This window comes from Danio aesculapii, chromosome 12 (assembly GCF_903798145.1).
Source record: "Danio aesculapii chromosome 12, fDanAes4.1, whole genome shotgun sequence".
NCBI lineage: Eukaryota > Metazoa > Chordata > Actinopteri > Cypriniformes > Danionidae > Danio > Danio aesculapii.
This window is the reverse complement of record NC_079446.1, coordinates 16829070-16854092: the sequence shown is the minus strand read 5'-3', so window position 1 is coordinate 16854092 and position 25023 is coordinate 16829070. Positions and strand designations below refer to the sequence as shown.

The window sequence follows — 25023 nt, the reverse complement described above, 5'->3', positions numbered from 1 at the left end:
CATTTGTGTTTGTTTTCTCGATGCACATGGCATTGTTTTGACAGCTTGTCATGTGCTCCGCTGTCTCACCCCACCCACTTGTCAGTTAAGTCAGATCATTATCATTTCATTTTTCGCACCTGTCTCTAATTTTATCTCTATAAGTCTCCCTATTTATTCTTCTCATTGTCTTGTACCTCATCATCCGTGTATGTTTACCTTACACTGTTGTCTTTCAGATCTTGTGCTGTCCAGTCTCGTTACCGTTTAGACTCCAGTGCCAGTTTTTGATTTTGATTTGTTTTGGTTTGGACCTTTTCCTTTCTTTGCTTTTGTCAGATCGTCCCTGCGGCTATCAGTTGTGACAGACACATTCCTCCGCACCTCCTTCTCTAGTCCCTCTATACCACCCACCAGTGATCTCCCCACTCCCTCTCCGGTCACCTTGGGCGCTCTCATTCTGGCCGCTGACATCGCAGTATTATCCCCTTGTTGACCACCAGATTGGACCACCGTACGCCCCCTGCTGGATTCATTTAGTGTTGTTTTTTATTTTTTAGTTTACTTTTTCTTGGCTTGTTATTGCCATGCGCCCTCCGTTGGACTTAAATATTTTCATTTTTATTTTTTGCCAGGATTTTTTGTCTTTCTCCGTGGTGTTCACAGATCCCTGTGCTGGGGTTTTTGTTATATTCTATCCCCTCTGGAGGAGATGATCAAACTCTTTGACTGGTCTGCACAGGGGGTGAGGCAGCTGCCTGGTTGGGAAGACTTTCCCAGGAGGGACACTCCGTCACAGACTATGCAATCCAGTTTAAAACTTTAGCTGCCTCCTGTGACTGGAATGAAGGGGCCCTGTGTACCAGATTTTTTGAGGGTTTGAATGAGGAGATTCAAGATAAGATTGCTTCTCATGAGCTTTCCCGTCACCTTGAGACCCTTATTAATCTGGCTCTACATGTGGAGGGGCGCCTCTGCCGCCAGTGGCGGCCCGTTCACTCCTCCTGGAGGGTTGATAATGTTTACCTCCAACAAGCCAGCCCTTCTACTCCTTCCTCATCTGAGGCTGAGCCCATGCAGATGGGACATATGCGCCTCACACTTCAAGAAAAGAGAGACCGCCTTGCTCGTGGCCTATACCTCTACTGCGGCAAACCAGGGCATTTTGCCATCAAGTGCCCTTAATGAAGGATCCCTTAATTCCACCTCTGCCCTGCTTGATTCAGGGGCTGAGGGCAATTTCTTAGACCGTGTCACTGCCAACAGTGGGGTATTCATGCATTCCTCTCCCTTCTCCCATTTCTGTCTGGTAGTTAGCTAGTCAGCTCATCTTCACCATTACCCACATCTCACCCTGTGTAAGTCTTGTTGTGTCCGGCAATCATTGTGAGGCCATTGAGCTGTACCTTTTTGATTCAGTGGGTTCCTCTGTAGTCCTGGGGCATCCCTGGCTGGCACAGCACAATCCTCATGTTGATTGGTCTGGGAATTCTGTGTTGGCCTGGAGTCAGTCTTGTCTTGCATCTTGTTTAGGTTCTGCCTTGTCTCTTGGTTCTTTGTGTAGAGTGTTGCAGGAGGAGACAGACAATTTAAAACTGCCATATTGGACCACCATGCACGCCCTGCTGGATTCATCTATTATTGCTTTTTATTTTTTAAGTTTAGTTTTTCTTGGCCTTTTATTGACTGATGTTTTTTGGATTGCCTTGTGCCCTCTGTTGGACTCAAGTATTTTATTTTTATTTTTGCCAGGATTTTGTGTCTCTCTGTGGTGTTCACAGATCCGTGTGCTGGGGTTTTTGTTATACTCTATCCCCTCTGCAAGTCACTGCAAGCACTTGATTCCTCTCCTGATTTTTACCTTGACAGACACCTGACAAAAACATACCATTTCTTGGTGTCAGCATGTGATGCTATGTGTTACGAATAAGACTCCTGCTCCGCAGTCTTTGCAACACCAGAGGGAGCCATCACCTGAGTTTTAACGGACAACATTTGGCACTATATATTCCATCAGGCCTTTTAGCTGTGACTACACACGCACCTGCTACTAATTATCATACACACATTACTTAAACGCATCACACACACATTCATTGGAAGGGTTTGTTCTGCCATGGTCTTCTTTATGGTAATAATAATAATAATTCCTTACATTTATATAGCGTTTTTCTAGACACTCAAAGCGCTGTACACCTTGGGGGGAATCTCCTCATCCACCATGAGTGTGCAGCATCCACCTGGATGATGCGATGGCAACCATATTGCTCCAGACCGCACACCAGCTGATTGGTGGAGAGGAGACAGAGTGATGAAGCCAATTATGATATGGGGATGGTTAGAAGGCCATGATGAACAGAGGTTAGTGGGCAAATTTGGCCAGGATGCTAGGTTGAACCCCTACTCTTTTTCAAAGGACATCCTGGGATTTTTCACGCTCACTGAGCGGTATAGAGTCCCCCTCATTATACAGGGGTGTTAGGACCCACATAGATCGCAGGTTGAGCGCCCATTGCTGGCCTCAATAACACCTCTTCCGGTGGCAACCTAGCTTTCCCATGTGGTCTCCCATACAGGTACTGACCGGGCATAGCCCTGCTTAGCTTATATATTTTTGAGTGTTTCTTTGGTCTGTTATTGATACTTTGCTTGCTGACTGCCCTTGACCCTTTGCCTGTCTGTTTAACATTGTGTTTGTAACAAAGCTGCCGATGGATCATCAACCTACTGACTCTTTGAAACACATTATTGGCATGTATGAATGAGAGCAAATGAGTAATGAATGAGTGTGATATTGAAGGGTACATATTTTACTCCTTTTTCCAAGATTTAAGATAAGTTTTTGGTGTCTCCAGAGTGTGTCTGTAAAGTTTCAGCTGAAAATACTTACAGATGATTTATTATACATTTTGAGCTCTAAAGACACTGTAGACATTTGTTGCCAGTGCCTTTAATGCAAATGAGCTGGTTCTCCTCGCCCACCATTCCCACATGCGTCAGAGCCATTGAGATATCTCTATTGTGTGTCTCCTCCTGCTGTATATCATGTCAGATAATCAGCACAGTGACAGACACAAAGGAAGCTGATCTCTCATTTATAAGAAATAATACAGTAAGAACTTTCCCAATGGTTATTTGATGTATTTGTTGTGCAGTTAATTCAAGCATATCTACCATAATGAGTCACACACAATGTTGTTACAAAGTTCGTTCCCACACACACACAAGCACACATGTTTAACTGCACAGAAAAGTTTTTGCACAGAAAATGTGACAGGATACACAGTAATATGCACTGCTGTATGGATATCTGTTAATGTACAAAATAAACCTGACTTAACACCACAAACTGAGATCTAAGCGTCTTCTTTTATTATTGTACTGACACTATGTGGCTGTGGTGATAAATTACACAGGGATTTTACTGTCGTTACTTTATTACTAACATGCACCATTTTAAAAAATATTTCAAACTTGTAAAACACATTCTTGAGATGCAGCTGATCACAGAGATCACATGATTATATGTGTTATCATGCAGATATGTTAATATGTGGCTGTCAATCAATTCGTTGGGCAGGGGAAACCCCACTCCTACGTAATGTTTCAGTGGGCCTCAAAATTGCAGAGATTTGGATCCTAATTTAACGTCAGGAAATAGAAAAAAAGAGACTTATTGTGTATATATCACTCCAATATGACTATGGATACACTGTCGCAGGCAAAAGTGAGGATTGGGGGTGGTTGGGTGGTTTGCGGACGCCGCCTCACTATTCTGCTTGGTCACCTTACTATTCTGCTTGGTCGGCTCTATGGACGCATTGGAACTACACAGTTCTGTCCAGATAGCTCCCAAAAGTTGATTTTGCATCATAGGTGCCCTTTAAAACTATTCAAAATTGAAAAGAAATAAGGATCCAAAAGTTAGAATAATAAAGTAGTTAACTTACCACCACTTGTGTTGTGTTGTCAGGGAATGTGCCAATAGACAGCCCATTGGTCAACAATTGTGGTCCAGTTCTGTCTCTTCTTGTTCTCTGGGTATCTGATAAAGCTCCATCAGTCCTTGCTGACTGACCATAAATTAAATCTGACATAAAAAAACACATTCAAATTCCATGTTACATAATTTCAACAATAATGTGATCTGCAGACTGAGATAGTCAATATGAAATGAAAATTAAAACAAATCCATGTTTATACATAATTCTGATAACAAAACATAGATCCTCAAAATTTTACTAATTTCTAATGCCTAGTTCTCACTAACAGATTTTAAGCCTGGTTTGCTAATTAATGTCAATCAGTGGGTGATCAGTGCTCTGCAGCCTTTATGTGTGAACTTCTGAACAATGCTATCAAAGAGGCTGCTGACGTGTCAGCAACACCTCGCAGAGAAAATTTAAAAATCTAGCACACCAAAGATTCTTGACCAGTCGACCAACTCAGCCCCACATGGGGTCAGATGTAGTTATGCGCTAGGGCCAATGTGTGAGCATGTTATGAGCTGACTGGCTGTGTTCACCCGCTCAAATGTCTGTTATTTGACCAGAGTAGTAATCAATGCACTCACTTCACATTTTATACCCAGTAAACAAATTTCCTTTGGCCCTGATTTGGCCCAAATCAACAGCTAAGATGTGGCCCAGATCAGTTGGTGTTCCCCGGCCCAGAACTGGCCTACATCCTTTTAGCAAGAACTGAACCAAAGTAGTTCCACAACTCCACCAAGCTTGAGCCAAGTAATACATTTTTATGTGGCCTAGATATGGGCCTTGTATTCAGAATTAGTAAGGCTGAGTTCTGTTACGCCCTTATGTGGCCCACATGTGGCAGACCACATATATTAACTGAGTAAATCACACAACAAAAATTACAATCAAATTTACTTTAATCAATGCAAATAACATTCAGATAAAACAATTATTGAACAAAATGTGGACAATAAAGAGTTAGAAAACATTTTACAACATACAAACTGAAAAATACAAAATAGAAATTGTTATATTATGTATTTGATGCAAAGATGATATAATACACACATAAATACATGTAAATGTACATTTAAGTTTTTACATACATATATATATATATATATATATATATATATATATATATATATATATATATATATATATATATATATATACACACACACACACACACACGCACACACACACACACACACACATATATATATATAAATATATACATATATGTATATATATATATATACACACATACATACAAACATACATAAGCTACCGGTCAAAGTTTGGGGTCAGTCTGATTCTTATATGTTTTAAAATAAGCTTCTCCTGCTCACTGAGGCTGCATTTATTTCATCCAAAATACAGAACACATTGTAAAATTGTGAAATGTTATTGCACTGTAAATTAACTGTTCAAAAATAGTTAATTGTAGCAGATGTTATGCATTAAGCAATTGTGTACGGCCATTACTAACTGGGGGTTGTTAAGAGGTGTATAAAAGCCCATCTGAGAATAGTGGAAGTTGCGTTATCGTCCAGCTGACTCGCTGTGGTGGGTGTGTCGCTGCCGTGCGTCTGGCTGGCGTCTGTTCGGCTGCTGTTGCACCGTAGAGTGGCTGCTGTGGGGCATTGTGAGCTTTATGAAATCACGCTGCATGTTGCTGAACTTTTCCTTGTGATGTTTGTTGACATTTCTGCGCGCTCCTGTGACTGCTGTCTTCCCGGTCATCGGTAAGTAGAGCATTACCGCTCATACATTTTGTGCATATCGAACGACTAGAAACAAACTGATTTTTATATTTTTAGTTAGTTATTAGTACGGACACCTTGCTCTGCCGGAGGGATGACTGGCATCTCGTGTAGCGGTATGTGAAACCCCTGTAATCTACTGTATTTAAAGGGTATGTAGGTTAATTGTGCTTTGTTTTTATCATAGATTTCACTGCGGCTTGAGCGTCTCCTCCTGCTTTGGCACGAACTGGATGCTGCTGTTTTGTTTCTAGCTGTTTTGTTTTGTACTGTACCTGTTCTAAAATTGCGACCTTGTGCTTTAACTTTTAATATACACTGTGTGATTTAGCTGGGGCCTGTCAACTCCGTGCCCCCCAGGGTGGCTGGTAGCTGCTCTCAAGTAGTCTCATTTTTGATGCCTTTGTGAGCCCATTTAATATATGTGATTGTTGTATTTTGTTAATGTTTTGCCATTTTTCAAATTGTGGTTCTCTTCTTTCCCTAGGACCTGGGGGTGTCTAGTACGGGCAGTCAGGCCGTTGTGTGGTGTGACTCGTTTCTATTAATTAGCCTTTTGCACACTTGTGTGCATTGAAGTTTACTGTGTGGTGTTTTGAATCTAAAAGTGTGCACGTGTGAATCTGTGGGTCATTTTTGGGCCCAGTGCCTAGCCTGTCCGACTGTGGTAAGCCCCAGCTCCTCTGGTTGGATAAAGATTTATTTTTTTGTGATTGCCTCCGCTAGTGCCTTTTTTAAAAGAGTGCATGTGCCTGTCTTTTAATGTTTGTTATAAGATAATTGAGTTGTAATAAAAGAAATCCTATTTTTCTGTATCCACGTCTCATTGTCTTTGTCAGAGAACGTATCTGTATTTTATGTCCCAGGTAATGTACTGGGTGGCGTAGTCAAGCTCTAATTGCAACAGTTTGTGTTAATTTGGCTTTAGTGTGCCAGTTATTGTATTGGTCTGCCAACCAACAAAAGGCCTTATCCCCTCTTCGCGCCACATTATAATTTATTTTAATCATTTATTCCAGTGATTTTAATGATGAATAATTTTAGCTTCATTACTCCAGTCTTCAGAGTCACATGATCCTTCAGAAATCACTCTATTAATTATTATTATTAAAGTTAATAGTAATAAAAGCAGTAATGACTGGAGTAATAATTTCATTTGAAACTACATACAATAAGAAAGCAGTTATTTAGAATTTTAATAAATATTTAAGATTTTTTTATTTATTTTTTTACAATTTTTAATTGCCGACTTGATGAACAATCATTTTCTTAAAAAAAAAAAAAACATGGAAAAAAAAACTGACCCCAAACATTTGACCGGTAGTGTATATGAATATACAGTGTTGGGTAAGTTACTTTAAAAAAGTAATAGATTACAGTAGTAAAAAGTAAAGAGATTAGTAATGGATAACCATGTAAAAAGAAAGCAGATTACTAATTACTTTACTTTAAAGTTACTTCTAAATCATATAAAATATATCTATAAAAATACTAAATAAACTGCAGCTATATTAATAACTGCAGTGAATATTAATTTAATATTCACTGAAAAAACATTACAGTGGGTTGATCACAGCAGCTTGAAATATTCAAGACATAAAGAATTCACCTAAAACTTCTCATCATGTCTCATCATTCACTTCTTCCAAACCTGTTAGTCTTTTTTTTTTCACAAAAGAAGACATTTAGAAGAATACCGAATACCTGTAACCACTTACATCAGTATGAAAAAGCACTGCAGTGTTTGGGTGTTCTGAGTTTGTATGAGGTAATTAGACTACAGAAATCTATATTCCATACAAAACCTGAAGCTGATCCATCAGTTCTTGCCGTATGACTCGTGGCTTTCAACTGGGTGAGCTTGGGAAATGTGAGCTCGCATAATATGCAATCCTAATGCGATCCCGCACGCTAAAGATATGTGAACGGCATAAGCAGCTACACTTCTCTGCATATTCAGAAGACACCTTCACTCACGATCCTGCACAAAAGTCCAATTTACCCTGTTTAAGGTGAGTTGGGCCCCCATGTTTCTGGGTGCCATTGTCCTCCTTGGTGATGAGTATTGTCTTTCAATGCTTTCTGTTCAAGTGCTTGAACAAGTTGCTGGTCAAGTTAAAAGAAGTGGAAAGTTCTTCAGAGACTGGACATACAATGGACTGAATATCACAGAAATATTTATGTTTTACGTTCAATGGGGGAGTGAGGAGATTCTGTCTAACAGCACCTGCAGTGAAGAAGAATAGAAATAATATGATCAGCAATGCAACCTGGAGGTACATCTGCAAAATACACTACAAATCAAAATGCTAAACTGTGTGGTGAAAGTAAATACAAGTAATCTATTACATAAAAAATAAATAAATATATATATATATATATATATATATATATATATATATATATATATATATATATATATATATATATATATATATATACTATTCGAACAATTGCAATAAAATGTTAATGATTCTCCCAGTTAAGTTTAAAATCAGTTTAAAATTTTCTGCAAATCTAAAGTGTTTCAGTTTTGTGAACATTAACCCAATCACTAGTTACTAGGTCATTATCTTCTGGCCTGCACCTGACTGCAATTTTCCCATTTTCCTAAACACTTATGTGGCATTTCCTTTGTGTTTCACATTAGCACTGTTATAGCTAATGTGTAATAAAAATACATAGTTCCAAACCTTTATGAGTTTCTTTCCACTGCTAAACACAAAAGATGATATTTTGAAGAAAGCTGTAAACCTGTAACCATAGACTTACATAGAAGGAAAAACAATACTTCTGAAGTCAATTGTCACAGGTTTCCAGGTTTCTTCAAAATATATTATTTTGTGTTCGACAGAAGAGAAAAATTAAACAAATGAAGGAAGAGTAATTGATGACAACTACTTTTTTGTGTAAACTATCTTTTTAACTGTTAATAAGATCAAAACAGAGCTAACATAGGTTAATCTTTGAAAACCAAACTACTTACACATGCAATAATATTATTTTTACATTTATTGAGCAGCTTTATAACTTCTATACCTTTCACTCTTATTTCTTTAGGATTAATACTGTAATTATGTTTGCTTTAAATCTATTGTATAAACTTAATATCCCTTGTCAAAAAAATCCTATTGGAATTTCAGTTTATCCTTTAAGATCCTATAGGATCTTATAGTATTCCTAAAATTCTAATGGACATTCAGAATGTTTCTTTTAGGATTTTCACTTTGTCCTATAGGATTTTTAAATTCAAATGGACATTCAGAATTTTTCTAATAGGATTTTCACTTTGTCCTATAGGATTGTAAACTTCTAATGGACATTCACCATTTTATAATTGGATTTTCACTTTGTCCTATAGGATTTTAAAATCCTTTTGGGCATTATGACTTAGTTTACTGGAATTTCCACTTTGTCTTTAGGATCTGATTTAGATTTTTAGAATTATTAGACTGTGATTAGATTGTGTTTTTTACGGAATTTAACTTTTTTTTCCCATAGGATATTTTTGATTCTGTCAATTAATTATTTTTTAGATTAGTATAGTATAGAATGTTTTTTTTTTCGAAAACCTATGATTTTTAAAGTATAATGATTATAATATAAACATGTACATATAACATAACATATAAAAATTACAATATAATAAACATTTCAGTAAATATTATATATTACATTATAAATAAACATATTAAATTAAAATACTAATGAAACAATACATTTTGTTAATTTGTCTTTTATTTAATCAGCCTTTTCAGTTTTGCTAATAACAAAAATAAATAAAATAACAATCTATTTTTTAGTAGATAAGTAATTTACAGTTAATATAGAGTACAGTTTTTATTTACATTAATTTGCAGCATTATATATATATATATATATATATATATATATATATATATATATATATATATATATATATATATATATATATATATGAGTGTGTGTGTGCGTGTGTAAAATACAATATAAATGGTATTTTTTTCATGAATTGTGTGCCTGCCACCTGGTGATATAATACCTCAGTTTACAGGCATCAAATAAAGTATTTTCAGTCTTCTTCATCACGTGTTAAATTCTGACCAATGACTTTGCATCGCTAATGACTTCTGCTTCCACTGCTGCTCGTGTTTCACGTCTGCTCAACCAGGTAAGTTAAGTCTTTCTAACTTATGAGTTAATATTCGAGTTCTGTAATAAATTAGCCATAAATAGTTGAGAATTTAATTAGGTGTTCAGTTACACCCATCGTAGTGATTCGTTTGAATCATGAGTGAACAACTGACGGCTGAGGTGATCTATTCAAACATGAGCTGTTAATTTCTGAGGCAATACTTACAATACATGATTTATTTGAACCAGATTTATAAGTTTTCCTGACATGATACATTTCTTTAATCTTTTTACATTTAATTTGGTGTAAATTAGATGTATCATGTTTGTTTGTTGCTGTTTATGTGATCAACGTTCGCAATGACAGGTGTATTTAACGTAAGATTTGAATAGCCCCAGATCTGACGTAATACGCTCTAGTCTAGCTTTTCATATTGCATGAATCATATTCCCTTACGCTAGCATTTAAACTTGAAAATATTAGATTAACTCATTATTAATATTGTCACAACTTGTCAATGACATGAGTGTATCAGCAGTTTATCAATTTAACATGTTAATTCATTTCTCTTCACACGTCTCTGTGTTATTTAACTGAATAATTTTTTTTCTCTCCTTTTTTATCGTGTGATCAGATCATTGGTTCCGCACTGACACATTGCAAGTATTTGCTTGCTAAAAGAAAAAGATGAAACCTTTTTAAACTTTGTGTTTACGCAATTAACATACTACTTGTTTTTTCTTTCTTTGCAGTATTGGATGCCATCTAGTCCTGATTGCATTTTGACTCCAGTTCCAGTCCAGCACAGTTATACCTGCCGATCAAGGACCTGAAGCTACCAAGCAGATGTGTGGGCAGTTGTGAGCCAAACTCTTAGGAACATTGGTTTTCCAAGATGAGGACTGGACATCACTACTGTAAGTGATCAACCTAGCACGGCTCCCCCTCAACTGAAAACAGTAACTGGGAACCAAGACTCAACTGATGTACATGTTAAGATCATCTAAGAAATATTTTTTCTATGAATATTAATTTAATCTTTTTTATAGAATTATCTGTTGTCTGAGACCTGACTCTGGTGGCCAAGAATTAAATTTCTCCTTTCTGCTTCATACAAAACAATCTGTCTTACAAGAGCCATGCTCAGTCAAAATAAAATCATCATATTATTTGAACTTTAGTTTTATCTGGTGATTAAAGTTGACATGCAAACTCACTGTCTGCATGGAAGGCTGTTACACCAGTCTCACAAAGCATGAGCGGTGTATATTTTTTCTGCGTGCATGTTAAAAACTGGGATTCTTAGGGAATTGCACAGAAATGGTTTTCTGAATGCATGCATCCCTTTGTTTTCTATTCAACTAGTTTTTTTTGCATTATCTCTCTCTCTCTCTCTCTCTCTCTCTCTCTGAATTTTTTTTTAAATCAAAGCCTAAAAAAGCCAAAAGTGTTGAAATGTTTACAACTTTATCATCCTGGAACTCCTGTAAATATTCTTTACTCTAGAAATCTTATGGTACAAATGGTAGAGAAAATACACACATTAAAAACCTAACTTTGTTTTGTTTAACTTATAATATTTTTATGTTTTGTGTCACTTAGATGCTGATACAAAAAGCAGCCAAAGTGGAAACTTCTTGCAAGAGACAGGGTGATGGAAAGAGCAGAAGATTGGTGATCAGGCATAAATATATTGATGCCCCTGAGAGGACTGATTTATAACTTAATGTTATATTTAGTTGTTCTGTTTTATCATATATATATGTGTGTGTGTGTGTGTGTGTGACATTGATAACTTTTACATTGTAACACAAAACATAAAATAACAGTCAAAATGCATAAGTAGTTTTGGGTTAATAAAAATAAAAATGTTTTTTTTTATGATTTCATATAGGATGCAAATGCCTCAAATGCAGCTTTAACATCATTGGATTAAATTATATTTTAACATATTTAAATGGAAAAGTTGTTATATTAAAAAGGAATAATTATTTACATGGTTACTTTTATATCTGCATTTTTATAAAATAAAGCAGTCTTGTCCCAAACCTTTGAAAAAGTCCATGTTGTCTTTATATTTTTAGATGCTTCATTTATTACTGACTTTATGCTTTCAAAATGTAATTATGCAGTTGAAGTAATATTGTGCTATTTTGCTACATAGTAGAACTAGTTTTGTGTTAAAGCCACAATGGCCCTGTATGTTCATAACCACACTTCTTTGTGTGAGTGCTTTACTGGAATCTTTTAGACACATTTTGTGCCTGGACTCATCTTAGTATCCGTGGGACCTAACTATTTTGTTAATTACTAAATACCCATAGAGCATGCTCATAGGGCATAATTCTGACCCAGATACTGTGCACCAGTAAACCTAGACTTTGCCCAGTGTGGCCATATACACTCCACTTTGTGTGGACTTGCTATGGGCCCACAGTGAAGTTCTGTTTTGTGTGGGCCAGCCCACAGTTTGGTCTGGCGGCATCGTATATATTTTTAGTCTAGGCATGTTTGTTTGGAAATTGGTGCACTAATACTGTACACTCAAGTACATGAAGGTGAGCTTTAGCAAACTGCATAATACATTCAAAACTACTGTATAGTAGGCTAAGAGAGACAATTGAAAAGCATATCTTAATTAAGATATAAATTGGATCCCATTAAAATACTGTAAAAATTATCCTAAAGGATTTTTCTCTTGTCCTATAAAACAATCCTATAAGAAAAAATCCTATTGAAATCCTATAGGAATGGTTCCAAAATATGCTAAAAATTCTAATTGGATTCCCATTAAAAAAATCCTATTAGAATCCTTAAGGATTTTTTGATAAGGCATAAATGAACATACTTAGGTCGAAGTGATGATTGCAGAGATTGCAACGTGCCATTATCACATTGCTATGATTAAGTGCTGTCATTTTTGTTGTCCAGTGTGTTATTCATAAGAGTAAAGGTCTCTTCTTCTTTTGAACTGAACCCAGAAGAGCTGAAAACTGTCTCCGTAAACGCTGGTCAAACCGGGTTTTTGAAGTCAGTTACATTACATTTAATGATATCAAATGACCATTAGACAACAAAAATTAATTGATTCATAAAAGTTTGCTGTTGAGTTTCGGCTTTATATTGTACAGAATAGTTATAACTATATTGTTAGTCCATTTTACAATTATAAGACACTTTTTCTATTGGCTTCCACTATCATGTTAGGCCTAATGGGACCGCTTTTATTTTAAACCTTACCAAACCACACTGAAACGTGACTGAACATTTTCGCAAATTGCTATTTATCTACAATAAATAAACCTTATTCTGTGGTCATTGGAAATTGGCAATAACTTTAATGCTAATGTTAATTTAAATAGCAAACTTTTGGAGCGCTAACGTTACGTAAACATGTTCAAAGAGGAAAATACTATTAACTCGACGCATTTCTTAATTAAATGAATAACTAATCATTCAATGAGTCCTAACTTTTACATATAATGATGCATATTTAAGTAAATCACTTTAAATGCCAAGTTATCACTTACCTGAAGCAAATGACAGGTGGGAAGAATGTTAAGCTCGCAGGGTAGACTTGGCAAAGTGTGGTGTGGCAGATGTCTGCTAATCCCACATCTGTGTTCAGTTTCACATGTTTTCCAAATGCAATCCCAAAGTCAGCCAGAAGTCAATAGACTGATTTTGTCAGACATTCCATTATTACAGGAAATTAAACCATGCCAAATAAACTGCCCTCTTATTGCACATCACTAGTGATGTTTAACATCCAACATGAAGTAGCTAAACATTTGGAGCATTATATCATTAAGGTGTCCATTGTCAGCCCCAATTGTGTTTGTTTGAAATAAAAATGTACACACCAGTTCTGCACGGACAACAAATAGCTCAATGCTGTCACACTTTTAGAAGGTGTTTAGGCAGACTTGTGTTGGAATTAAGTGGACATAGCCATTTCAGAATTTTCAAAATCTATCTATTCTTAATTTTAAAAAATCTTCATTAAAGTACTCTTGCAAATCTTCATAAAAGTAAACCAGAATCCAAAAACAAGTAATCTTGAGATCATTTGCTATGTGATGTCACAGTGCAGTTTTTTTCCACTCATTGCTATAGACTGACAGGCATGTATTACTGTGGTCTCAGCTCAGTTTTTTTAATAAGAGCCATTTCAAGGCAGGATTTGCAAACAAATTGAGATCTGTAGTGTAAGATGATTTTGGGGCCTTTGGGATGTTTGGAAATTCTCTGCATACCTGTCAACCATCCCGTTTTTCCCAGCATTCTCCCACATTTTACAATTCTATCCCACTATCATCAAGCAAATGTATGTTCCTGTATTTCACCCGCTGAGGATTTAACAAATTGGCGACGAGGATGGCAGTTCATCTTCCTCCTACATATTTGCAATGCCCCGGGGAACCTGCAATTCCATTCAGTACATGGGTACTAATGTTTGAGAATTATCAGCTGGCAATTCATGCTGAGGGGGATGACTGGCCTGATACTAGAAAGCATGCTACACTGCTTCATTGCCTTGGAACAGAAGCTCAGCGAATCTTCTACACTCTTGAAAATTCGGGTACGACATATTCATCTGCACTAGCTACACTCACTGCACATTTCGTCCCGAAAGTTAATATTATTGCCAAACGTCACAAGTTTCGACAGAGAGAGCAAAGACATGACAAAATATTATGCAATATGTGGCTGCGCTCCGTGATATGGTGTCTTTGTGCGCATTTGCTGAAAAAGAAGAGGAAATGTTGCGGGATCAAATTGTTGAGAAAGTGCATAACAGCTGAATTCGGGAACGTTTATTGCTTGAAGCGGATTTAACTTTGGATAAAGCTATACAAATCACAAATCAGCTGTAAAATGCGATGGCCAATGCAAGCGAGTTTACAAAACATGCTGAAATACCCGTACAGAGACTGTATGTGAAAAAAAGAGAAGCGAATGCGCATGAGAACACACAATTAAAGCAACAGAGTCGGATGAGAGCACAGCATGAACGCTGATGCTACCGCTGCAATTCAAGCAGTCATTTAGTAAATTCCAAACTATGCCCAGCTGTAAGTAAAACATGCAAAGCATGCGGTAAAATGGGACATTTTGCAAAAGTATGCCGCTCAACACGGAAACAAGAAATCAGACAAATTGAAGTCCCTGAGCTGACTGTTCTGTATATGACCAGCACATCTCCAGCACCAAACAAATTTTTATGCAATGTTCAAGTGAGCACACTGTCCAGCACAACTATGCAGGAACTGATTGTGGATACAGGATCCTCTGTATCTTTGTTGCCAGAGGGTATATACAAGCAATACTTTTCTGACTTGCCTCTGGAACATGCTTCTGTGCGTCTGGTCACATATTCCAAGGATAATCTCCCTGTGCTGGGGCGCATTAACACTAAGGCAACACACGGACATTGCTCAGTACTTTCTATATTCTATCTTCTATACTACATTCTATATTGTGAAAAGTGGAAACCCACTGATGGGTATGGACTTAATATCTTTCTTGAATCTGTGTATAAAGGGAAACACAGTACTTGCAGCTAATGAATCTGTGTTTCAGGTGTCAAACTTCACAGCAGCAGGGTTCGGATGTGCAAAGAACTTTGTGCATAAAGTGAAATTGCATGACAATGTGACACCTGTGCAACAAAAACTGCGTCGATTACCGTTTTCTGTGAGAGATGCTGTGTCGAAGGAACTTCACCGTTTGCTAGCAGCAAATGTCATCGAAAGAGCAGATGCTTCACCTTGGGTATCAACTATTGTAATGACCCAGAAGAAATCTGGAGATATCAGAATGTCTGTGGATCTTAGGGAACCGAACAAAGCAATTGTTGTGGACAGTTACCCTATTCCACACATGGAAGAACTGTTTTCGAAGCTAAGAGACGCTGTGATGTTTTCGACAATAGATCTCACAAACGCATACCATCAGGTGCCCTTACATGAAGATAGCAGGGACCTTACAGTCTTCATTACACACGAGGGCCTGTTTCGTTACAAAAGAGTCTGCTATGGATTAGCTTCAGCTCCAGCAGCATTTCAAAAATTGATTTCCACAATCCTTAAAGATGTTCCAGGTGTTCAATGCTACCTGGATGATGTGATTGTGTTTGGTGACTCTATCGCAAGTCATGATGCTCACCTTAAAACAGTACTGGATAAACTTCAAGAAATGGGGTTCGGCCTAAATGAGCAGAAATGTAAATTCCACCAGGAAAAGCTCACATTTCTGGGTCATACAATTTCTAAAGAAGGATTAATGACAGACAACAGTCATCGGGAGGCAATATGTAATGCTCCACCACCACAGGACACGTCTACATTAAGATCATTCTTAGGACTTGCAGCATGGTATGCTAAACTCATTCAAAACTTTGCAGTCATAGTAGAACCAATGAGAGACGTGCTCAGAGCAAATTCAGAGTTCAGTTGGACTACCACAGCTCAAAAGAGTTTTCAGAAGGTCAAAGAACTGATTGTTGACAGCCCTGCTCTGGCTTTATTTGACCCGGCATTGCCCACAAAACAGACGCATCGGATTACGGTATTGGGGGTGTTCTGACCCAGCTTCATCCAGATAAAGTGGAGAGGACAGTGGCTTTTGCTTCCAGAGCCCTGACTGCTACAGAGAGGAAATATTCAGTAGTTGAAAAAGAAGCTCTTGCTTGCGTCTGGACCACTGAGCGCTGGAGAACGTATCTGTGGGGCATAAAATTCAAGTTAAGGTCGCACCATTAAGCACTGACAACCCTCTTGACTACTAAGGGTATGGGAAGGGCTGGACTGAGAGTAGCCCGATGGTCTGCCAGATTGCTTTGCTTTAATTATGATATGGAGTACAAACATGGTGCTGACAATCAGGTCGCGGACTGCCTGTCCCGATTACCCCTGCTAATGATACTAACCCAGACTTGGACATTGAACCAGAAACTGTAGCTGTTGTGAGCACTTTGCTATCAGCTGTGCCGCTGACCGAATTTGCTACTGAGTGCTTGTCCTGCCCTAAGCTCACCAAACTTCGGAGGTATGTGGAGAATGGTTGGCTGATAACAGCTAAAACTCTGCCTGATGACATGATTCCTTACTTTCCAGTAAGAGACGAACTGTCGATTCATGATGCATATGTGTTGAGAGGAACACAAAGGTTAATTACACCACTCGGTGTGCGTTCAAGATTGGTTACTCTGGCTCATGAGTGTCATCAAGGAATTGTAAGGACCAAACAAAGGCTGAGGGAGCTATATTGGTGGCCTAAAATGGATTTACAAGTGCAGTCCACCATATCAACCTGTGTCATCTGCCAGCTTCATGATAAGTCTGCTAGAACCACACATGCACCTCTGACTCCAGTTCAGTATCCGGCAGGCCCTCGGCAAAAGCTTGGCATGGATGTGGTGGGTCCTTTCGAGAGGTCCTGCAAACTGCCGATATGCTATTACACTAATCGACTATTACTCAAAATGGCCAGAAGTAGCATTCACATCGAACGTGACCGTGGGGACGGTTATGGGCTTTCTCACAGCTGTCTTCAGCCAAAAAGGGAATCCACTGGAGATTGTAACAGACAACGGCCCTCAATTTCGCTCTTCAGAGTTTAAAGATTTTCTGCAAGTGAGAGATATCAAACATATTCACACCTCCATATATCATCCTGACGGAAATGGAGCAGTGGACTGTTGAAATAAAGTGCTGAAAGATGCTATTCTGACTGCACAAAAAGAAGGAGTGTCATGGACTTCCTTTGTAGTGGAATTCTTGCAAACATACAGAGCTACACCTAATGCCACTACAGGAACGTCTCCTTTTGAGCTCCTGTTTGGAAGAAAGATGAGAACAAAGTTGTAAATTCTCACACCATGCAACAAAACCCCTGCTACAAGGAAATTGAGAACTATAGTAAAGAAGAAACAACTGAAAATGAAAGCGTACGTGGATACAAAACGGAAAGCAGAAATTCCAAAGCTAAGAGAAGGGGACTGTGTATGTGTGAGAAAGCCGGTTCGTATCAAGAAAGGTACTTCAAAATTCAGTGGCCCTATGCAGATCATCAGAAGACAAGGGAAGCACAGCTATGAACTGAATGATGGACGGACCTGGGACATGTCTCACCTGGCACCATTACATACAGGACTCAGGTCAGCGGAACTAGAAAGTTCTGCCACAACAACAGAAAATGTTGTTAGTCAAAAAAAGCAGCGTTTCAGAAGAAAGCCGATGTGGCTGGAGGACTATGTGACGTAAATTTGACTAAAATAGCAGGATTGAAACAAGATAGGTGTAAGGTTAAGTTAAACTGTTCTAATACCTATCTTTATAGTATTCATTGGATTAACAAGACATTGTTTGATAAAAGGATGAAGCATTAATATCCCAGGACTAATTAAGTTTTTGGTTTCCTAGTCTATTTGCTGTATAAGTCTATGAATGTACAGGTGTTATTCGTAATTAAGGGGGAAATGTTGTATTCAGTTGCTGAAGTTCCTCAAGGGGGAACTGTTGTAGTAAAAGTGAAAAGGAGAGATAGAATAAAGAGAGGAAAGTGAAGACTGAGAAAGCTGTGTGTGTGTGTGTGTATTTTTCTGATTCACGCTAAGGATTTAACATCTATGAAAGGTGGCAATAAACATCAAAGAGCAAAAAATCCCTATACGCAACCCATACCACCAAACCACCAGGGGACACCCCTGGCTCTTAAATGTGAATCTGTTCTGTGCTTTTGTTTTATATAGGTATTTATACACTTTGAAATAAATATTAAAAATGGCAGGATTTCTGTCCTTTGCATTACAGACGTCTTTGCCCCTCCTACCCCACAAAACAGTCAGTTCATGTAATGGGGCAAAAGTGGACACTCTGGGTTTAGGCTGCATATATGCATATTAATAATAATAATAATAACAACAACAACAACAATACTACTTATAATAATAATATCTAAACATGTCGATCCTGGTGGAAATTTTTGTCTTAAATGAGCATAAAAAGTTATAAAAGCAATTGAATGCTTTCATCATAGATCTGGGCATTTTTAAAGTAGCACCTCTGTTATTCAATGTAATAAAACGAAAATTCATTCACTGCATTTAAATTATACAATAAAGAAAAGGTTAATGAGATTTGATAACTTGATTCAATTTCTTTAGCTATTAAGTTTAATAGGCTACCTTTAATTTTTTTGCAGCTTTTTCTAATGTATGCTATTTATTCTATCATTTGTAAATAACAATAATAAAACATATTACTAACTGTTTTAACTGTTTATTTACAATGAAACATATTTTTACAACCCAATGTTGACAGGTATGATTATATCATACAATTTACTATCATGCAATGTTTGTTTTATTTAGCACAGACTGTGCTACTGTACATTTAAATGTGACAATAACGGATGTATTTACTTGCATAAAAAATATTATGCATGGTTGCTATGTTTTAGGTAAAACGTCATAGAAACAAAACTAAAAAAACACATATTAAATAGTTTTATATAACACCTATGAAAATCCAGTATTGTTGGCTAGAGTATTTGCTACTAAATCCTTATGACCATTCATTTTGAAACAGCAATACAATTATTTAGATTTTGTAAATCATATTTTTGACAGCAGTCCAGTATGCATGGGGAGGTTTAATGGGCCATGAATAATTAGTAGATTCAAACCAGGAGAGACAAAAGAACCTCTCCAATTAATGCCATCAAGGGGGAATATTATGAGACCATCTGAAGAAATAAAGAATGTGAGAAGATTCAAAGATTAACCAGTTTTATTGTAAATGCACATAATTATATTGTAAATGTAAGTAACAGTTTACAGTGTACATATTTTAGGGGGATACAAGAGTAAGAGAGCAATCTGTAAACACTGATAGATGTCACCTTCTCCATGGCCACATAAAATACAAGGCCAAAATCAGAGATGTAAAGTAACGAAGTAGAACTACTTTACTACTGTACTTAAGTACTAAAAGGCAGTATCTGTACTTTACTGGAGTATTGTTTTTTTCTCCTACTTCCACTTTTACTTAAGTACATAAGTGAGACTCCATCTCTGCCTCTCTCACTTTGGACATTTGACCCGCTGGCCTGTTTGTCCTCTTGGCTGTTAAAGCAATACTTGTGGATCCAGACCTGGGCGTGAATGAGGTGCAAGTTTTCTCCACTGTGTCTTTTATAGATTACCTGTGATAACCGCGTATTATACATACATAGACTGTAACCGCGGCTGTTCTTCCCGCCATCAGTGAACAACGCTTTCATTTCTAAAGCCGATAGCAGCCCTTTCTGTTGAGAAGGTGAAGACAATAACCAATCAAAGGGGTGTAAGACCTCGCCTGTCAGCGTTTAAAAAGCAGGCGGGAGAATATTTACATTAGTTTATTTGCTATAAATGCTCATGCTGTCTTCTATGCATGAGTTTTGTTTGATACATTCAGAAAGAGTGTTTTCTTTGAGCGAGTCAAATTAAGGGTACAGTTCATATATATTACTGCTGTATTAAAGGACACAATTGTATTACAAGTAACCACTTAACTGTCACCCCAAAAAAAAAAAACAATATAATTTTTTTATTTATTGCATTTCTTAACTCCTAATGTCGCTAGTTAACACAATAAATACATTTTCCCCCAACACATCCCACAATTTCTAAAATATCAGCCTCTACCAAATGGTTGAGATGTTGGTTTATGGTAAAAGTACCAGAATGAATAAATATACTATAAAAATATGAAGTTTAAGACCAATTTAATTAAAACATAATCAAAATGAAACATTTTTGAATACTAAATCATAGCCATAAGCCATAAAATATTTCAGATTTTCATTTAACACAGTAATTTACACGTTTTCTTTTTTTACAATAAAATCAAAATCCAGTGAATTAGAACGTTCGTTTACAGCGTTTACAACCAGTAATTTGTGCTCCGAAAATGGGTTTCAATAGCGTTTTGAGTGGATTATGGACTTTTTGTGACACACAACTTTGAAAGGTGTGTGTTAAAGCTGTTATAATCTGTCAGATTAGTGAGATCAAGCGTGAGAGAAAAACAGTATTGTAAGTCATGTTTCTTTTTGTTCTGCTTAATGACGTGCCCCCAAAAAAGAGATTTAAAATAAACAAAACAATATGATGTCTTTTGACTGCATTCTTTAATAACTACATTACACAATACTTGCACTTTTACTTTCAGTACTTGAGTAGTAAATTTTGAAATAAACTACTTGCAATACTTAGGGAACAAAAAATGTTGAATACTTTAGTACTTCCACTTAAGTATGGTGCTTAAAGAGCACTTTTACTTCTACTCAAGGCACTTTTTGATAGAGTACTTGTACTTTTACTTAAGTCTGGGTCTCTAGTACTTTATACATCTCTGGCCAAAATACTGATATATCTCACCAATGCGTACATATTGTTGCTGATAATCTACAACCCCAAGACTTGCAAACAAGTCTTAAGGTGGGCAACAGTAAGGAGTCTATGCGCTACACATTCTCTATTGGAGACAGATTGGGACTGCAGGCAGGCCAGTCAAGTATATGTATCCTCTTTCTCTGCAGTCAGGACTTTGCAATGTGTGCAGAATGTGATTTTACATTATCTTATTGAAATATGCATGGGTGTCCCTGGAAAAAGAGGCAGCATATTGTGCTCCAAAATCTCTATGTACTTTTCAGCATTAATGGTGCCATCACAGAAGTGCAAATTACCTTTGCCAAGTGTTTCACTTTGTCATGGTCCATCCCGGATTCTTCTTGGCACAGTACAGTTTTTACTGGCATTTGTGGATGTAACTACATGTTGTAGTACTTAACAAAGGTTTGCCAAAGTAGTCCTAAGCCCATGTGGTGATATCTCTTATAGATGAATGATGATTTTTGATGCAGTGCCGCCTGAGGTATCAGTGATAACAGTTGTTCAGCTTAGGCTTGCGCACATATGCACTGAAATTCCTCCAGATTTCTTGAATCTTTTAATTATGTTATGCATTGTTGAAGGTGAAATAGCCAAATGTTTTCTGTCTTTGTTGGCAAATAAACATAATTATCATAATTACCTGTTGGCATCACCTGTTTCAAATCAAATAAATATTTTTTAAAAATGTACCTGATTACCAGCCCTAAATTGCTCCTGTCCCAACATTTTTTGGAATGTGTTCCAGGTCTGAATGAGAGTAAAGGATATATATTTACAAATGAAATGAAGTTGACCAGACAAAACATGAAATATTTTGTGTTCATATTGTCTGCAATGAAATACAAGTCAAAGTAAATTTGGAAATCACTACTTTATTTTTTATTTGCGTTTTCCATACTCTCCTAACTTTTTCTGATTTGGGGTTATATGTACACACTTAGAAAAAGAAAAAAACTTAGAGAAAAAGGTTATTTATCTTTAGAAAAAGGTAAAGGATTAGTACTAATAAAGTACTAATTCTCATATTTATTTATTTAGATATTTTATTCATTTGATTTTTTTTATAGAGCGAAGGTTTTGAATCCTGCTCCTGGATGCCTACTATCCAATTGAGCTCAAATGGACTGGTTGAGAGACTTAATCAAGAGATTGGCACGTATCTCTGCACCTACTGCAGCAAAAAATAAATCCGATGGGTCGAATTTCACCCCTCCCTTCTAGGATTTCAACCTCCACTGTTCAACCTCCCATAGTCAGCCAAACCTTCCTCTGTCTTCAATGACTGGATGCCGTGTATTGAGAGAGTGTGGGACATGTCAGGTTGCATCAAACGATCCGAAAGAGATCCAAGCCAACCAACAACGCTGACCACATCCTTCCTGCCAAGTTGGACAACAGGCAGAACCAAACTTTGCAAGGGACATGTCGGATCAATAACCGGAAGAGTTGAATGGCCAAGTACCAGGACAAGTTTCATTTCCTGGAGCCTCTGTAAACCTTTATAATCCTTCTCCAGTATGAACTCCCAGCCTAGCAGATAGTTTTTCAAAGAGTCCAACGCCCACTTCATAGTCAAGCATTCATTTTTCACAATGTATTAACAAACTTCCCTGGGAACAAGCTTATGACTTAGGAACGCAACTGTGTGTCAAGTGTCAGGGCTACCCTGGAACAATTCAGCTCCTAGTCCCTGATATGAAGCATCAGTTTGCAAGACAAAAGGTTGATGGAAATCGGGGATATGCAACACAGAATCTTTAATCAAGGCCCTTCTGAGCTCTTGAAAAGCTGCAATTGTTTCTTCGGTCCACTTAAGCTTATTGGGACTCACCATGTCAGTAAATATTTCAGCCCTGCTGGAAGTTGGGAATGAATCTGTGATAAAGACCAGCCATACCTAGAAAGGATCTAAAGTCCTTGTTAGTTTGTGAATGTAGGCACTGCCCATGGCCCAAACCTTTTCCACCTGGGGTCTGAGCACCCCTAACCAATAACAAATCCCAGGTTCTCAGTCTCAGCCTTTGCGATTGCACAATTTTTTGGATTGACTGTCAGCTGCCTAAAAATGTTGCAAAACTTCCCGGATGTGCTGTAGAGGTTGTTCTCTTGTGTCACTGTAAACCACAATATCATTAAGATAATCAGCTGTAAATGTTAGTCCAACAGCTGAGTCAACAGGATCTGCCAGTAACCCTTTGAAAGGTCAGTATGTTGAAAACGTTGAGGTACCCAGTCAATTGGTGAGATCACTGATCTGCAGAGTACGGTAAGCATTATACTACATATGACAGAGTTTAGGTAACAGAAATCTATACAGAATCTTATGGAACCATCCTTTTTTGGAACAAGGACCACAAGGTGGCACCACTCACTTTTAGATGGCTCTATAATCCCCAGCCTCAGCATCAGATCCACCTCCTCTTTCAGAGCTTCTTGGAGACATTCAGGAACCCTGTAGCCCATCCTTCAAACTACAGCTTTGGGTATCAACACAAAAAGGCTGAACAGAATTGGTGACAAAGGGCAGCCCTGCTGGAGTCCAAAATGCACCGGAAACAAGTCTGACCTATTCCTGCTAACTTGTGAGAACCGAACCAGCTAACAGTAAGGGCCATGCAAAAGAAATACATTTCAAAATAATTAATTTTAATAAAGCCATACATTTTACACAAAAATAAATAAATAAGAAATTAAACAATTAGCCCATATAAAAAATCAACAAAAGCAGAAAACAGACTGAGTTCAAAACAAACCATGTGCAAACCAAAACAGAACTCCACTAAATGACAAAACAGGGCACATTTATACAACTCGATTAGTCCACATTAAATACAAGAGGGAAACAGAAAAAGACAGTTTACAAACAACAAACTTAAGCAAAATATCTCAAGACTTTAATAATAATTGATTAAATCTTAGATAACGCAAAAGTAAATACAAATCCAAGAAATAAACAATGTCTGAAAATAACAAGATTAAACCAAATATTTAGCTCTCCCTCCAAGCCATCTGTTAGATGGTACTGGCAGGTGGAACCAAAAGATTGCTCTTGGTGGCACATCGGTCCTTTAGAACAGTGGTTCTCAAACTGGGGGTCGCGACCCCTGCTGGGGGTCGCAGAATAATTTCAAGGGGTCGCGAGAGTGATTTAAAAATTGTGTAATTTTCTGTGATTATAATATATATTTTTCAGTATTACAAGTGAAAGCTAATATTTTCAGATTTTTTAAAGATATCACTGATGAATTCATAAAGTATTTAGGACACATTCAGGCAGAATGCATTTTTGGACTTGAAGCGCAGCGCTCAGGAGAAGTTTAAAACTGTTGTCATGTCAACTTGCAGCAGTGAACAAAGCCGGCAACGCTTGTCCCGCCTTCGCTCTCTTCTTATTGGCCCACTGCGCTAGACTGAATCATTCAGTCTGCCTTCAGATGACAGGAGATACAACCGCGAAAATGTTACGCGCTGAAGATGAGAGATTGAAAACAGCACTGACAGATTTAGTTTTAGAAACCAGCTAAAGCTACAAATAATGGCACATCTGATTAGTGCTCATGTGGTGAATGTTAATCCACCATGTACACTTTTCAAAGAGTGGATAAAAGACTTCCATTGGCTTTAAGTCCGCTATGAAAATAACTAGCATTCACTGTAAAGTCTGTGGGATGGAATTTTCAGGTAACTCTTTGCCACATCTACACATTTTAAGCACAATAGGTTCTGTTTAATCCTTTATTTAAT

The 25023-nt window shown here is 37.3% G+C and overlaps 1 protein-coding gene across 1 annotated transcript in view; it reads right to left on the bottom strand.

Annotated features, from left to right (window-relative positions):
* The window catches only part of plxdc1 (plexin domain containing 1), a 136265-nt gene that overhangs the window by 101563 nt on the left and 9679 nt on the right, over nucleotides 1-25023 (bottom strand). Inside the window, 1 exon segment of the mRNA XM_056470077.1 lies at nucleotides 3930-4069. Coding sequence (XP_056326052.1) covers nucleotides 3930-4069 — 140 coding nt within the window.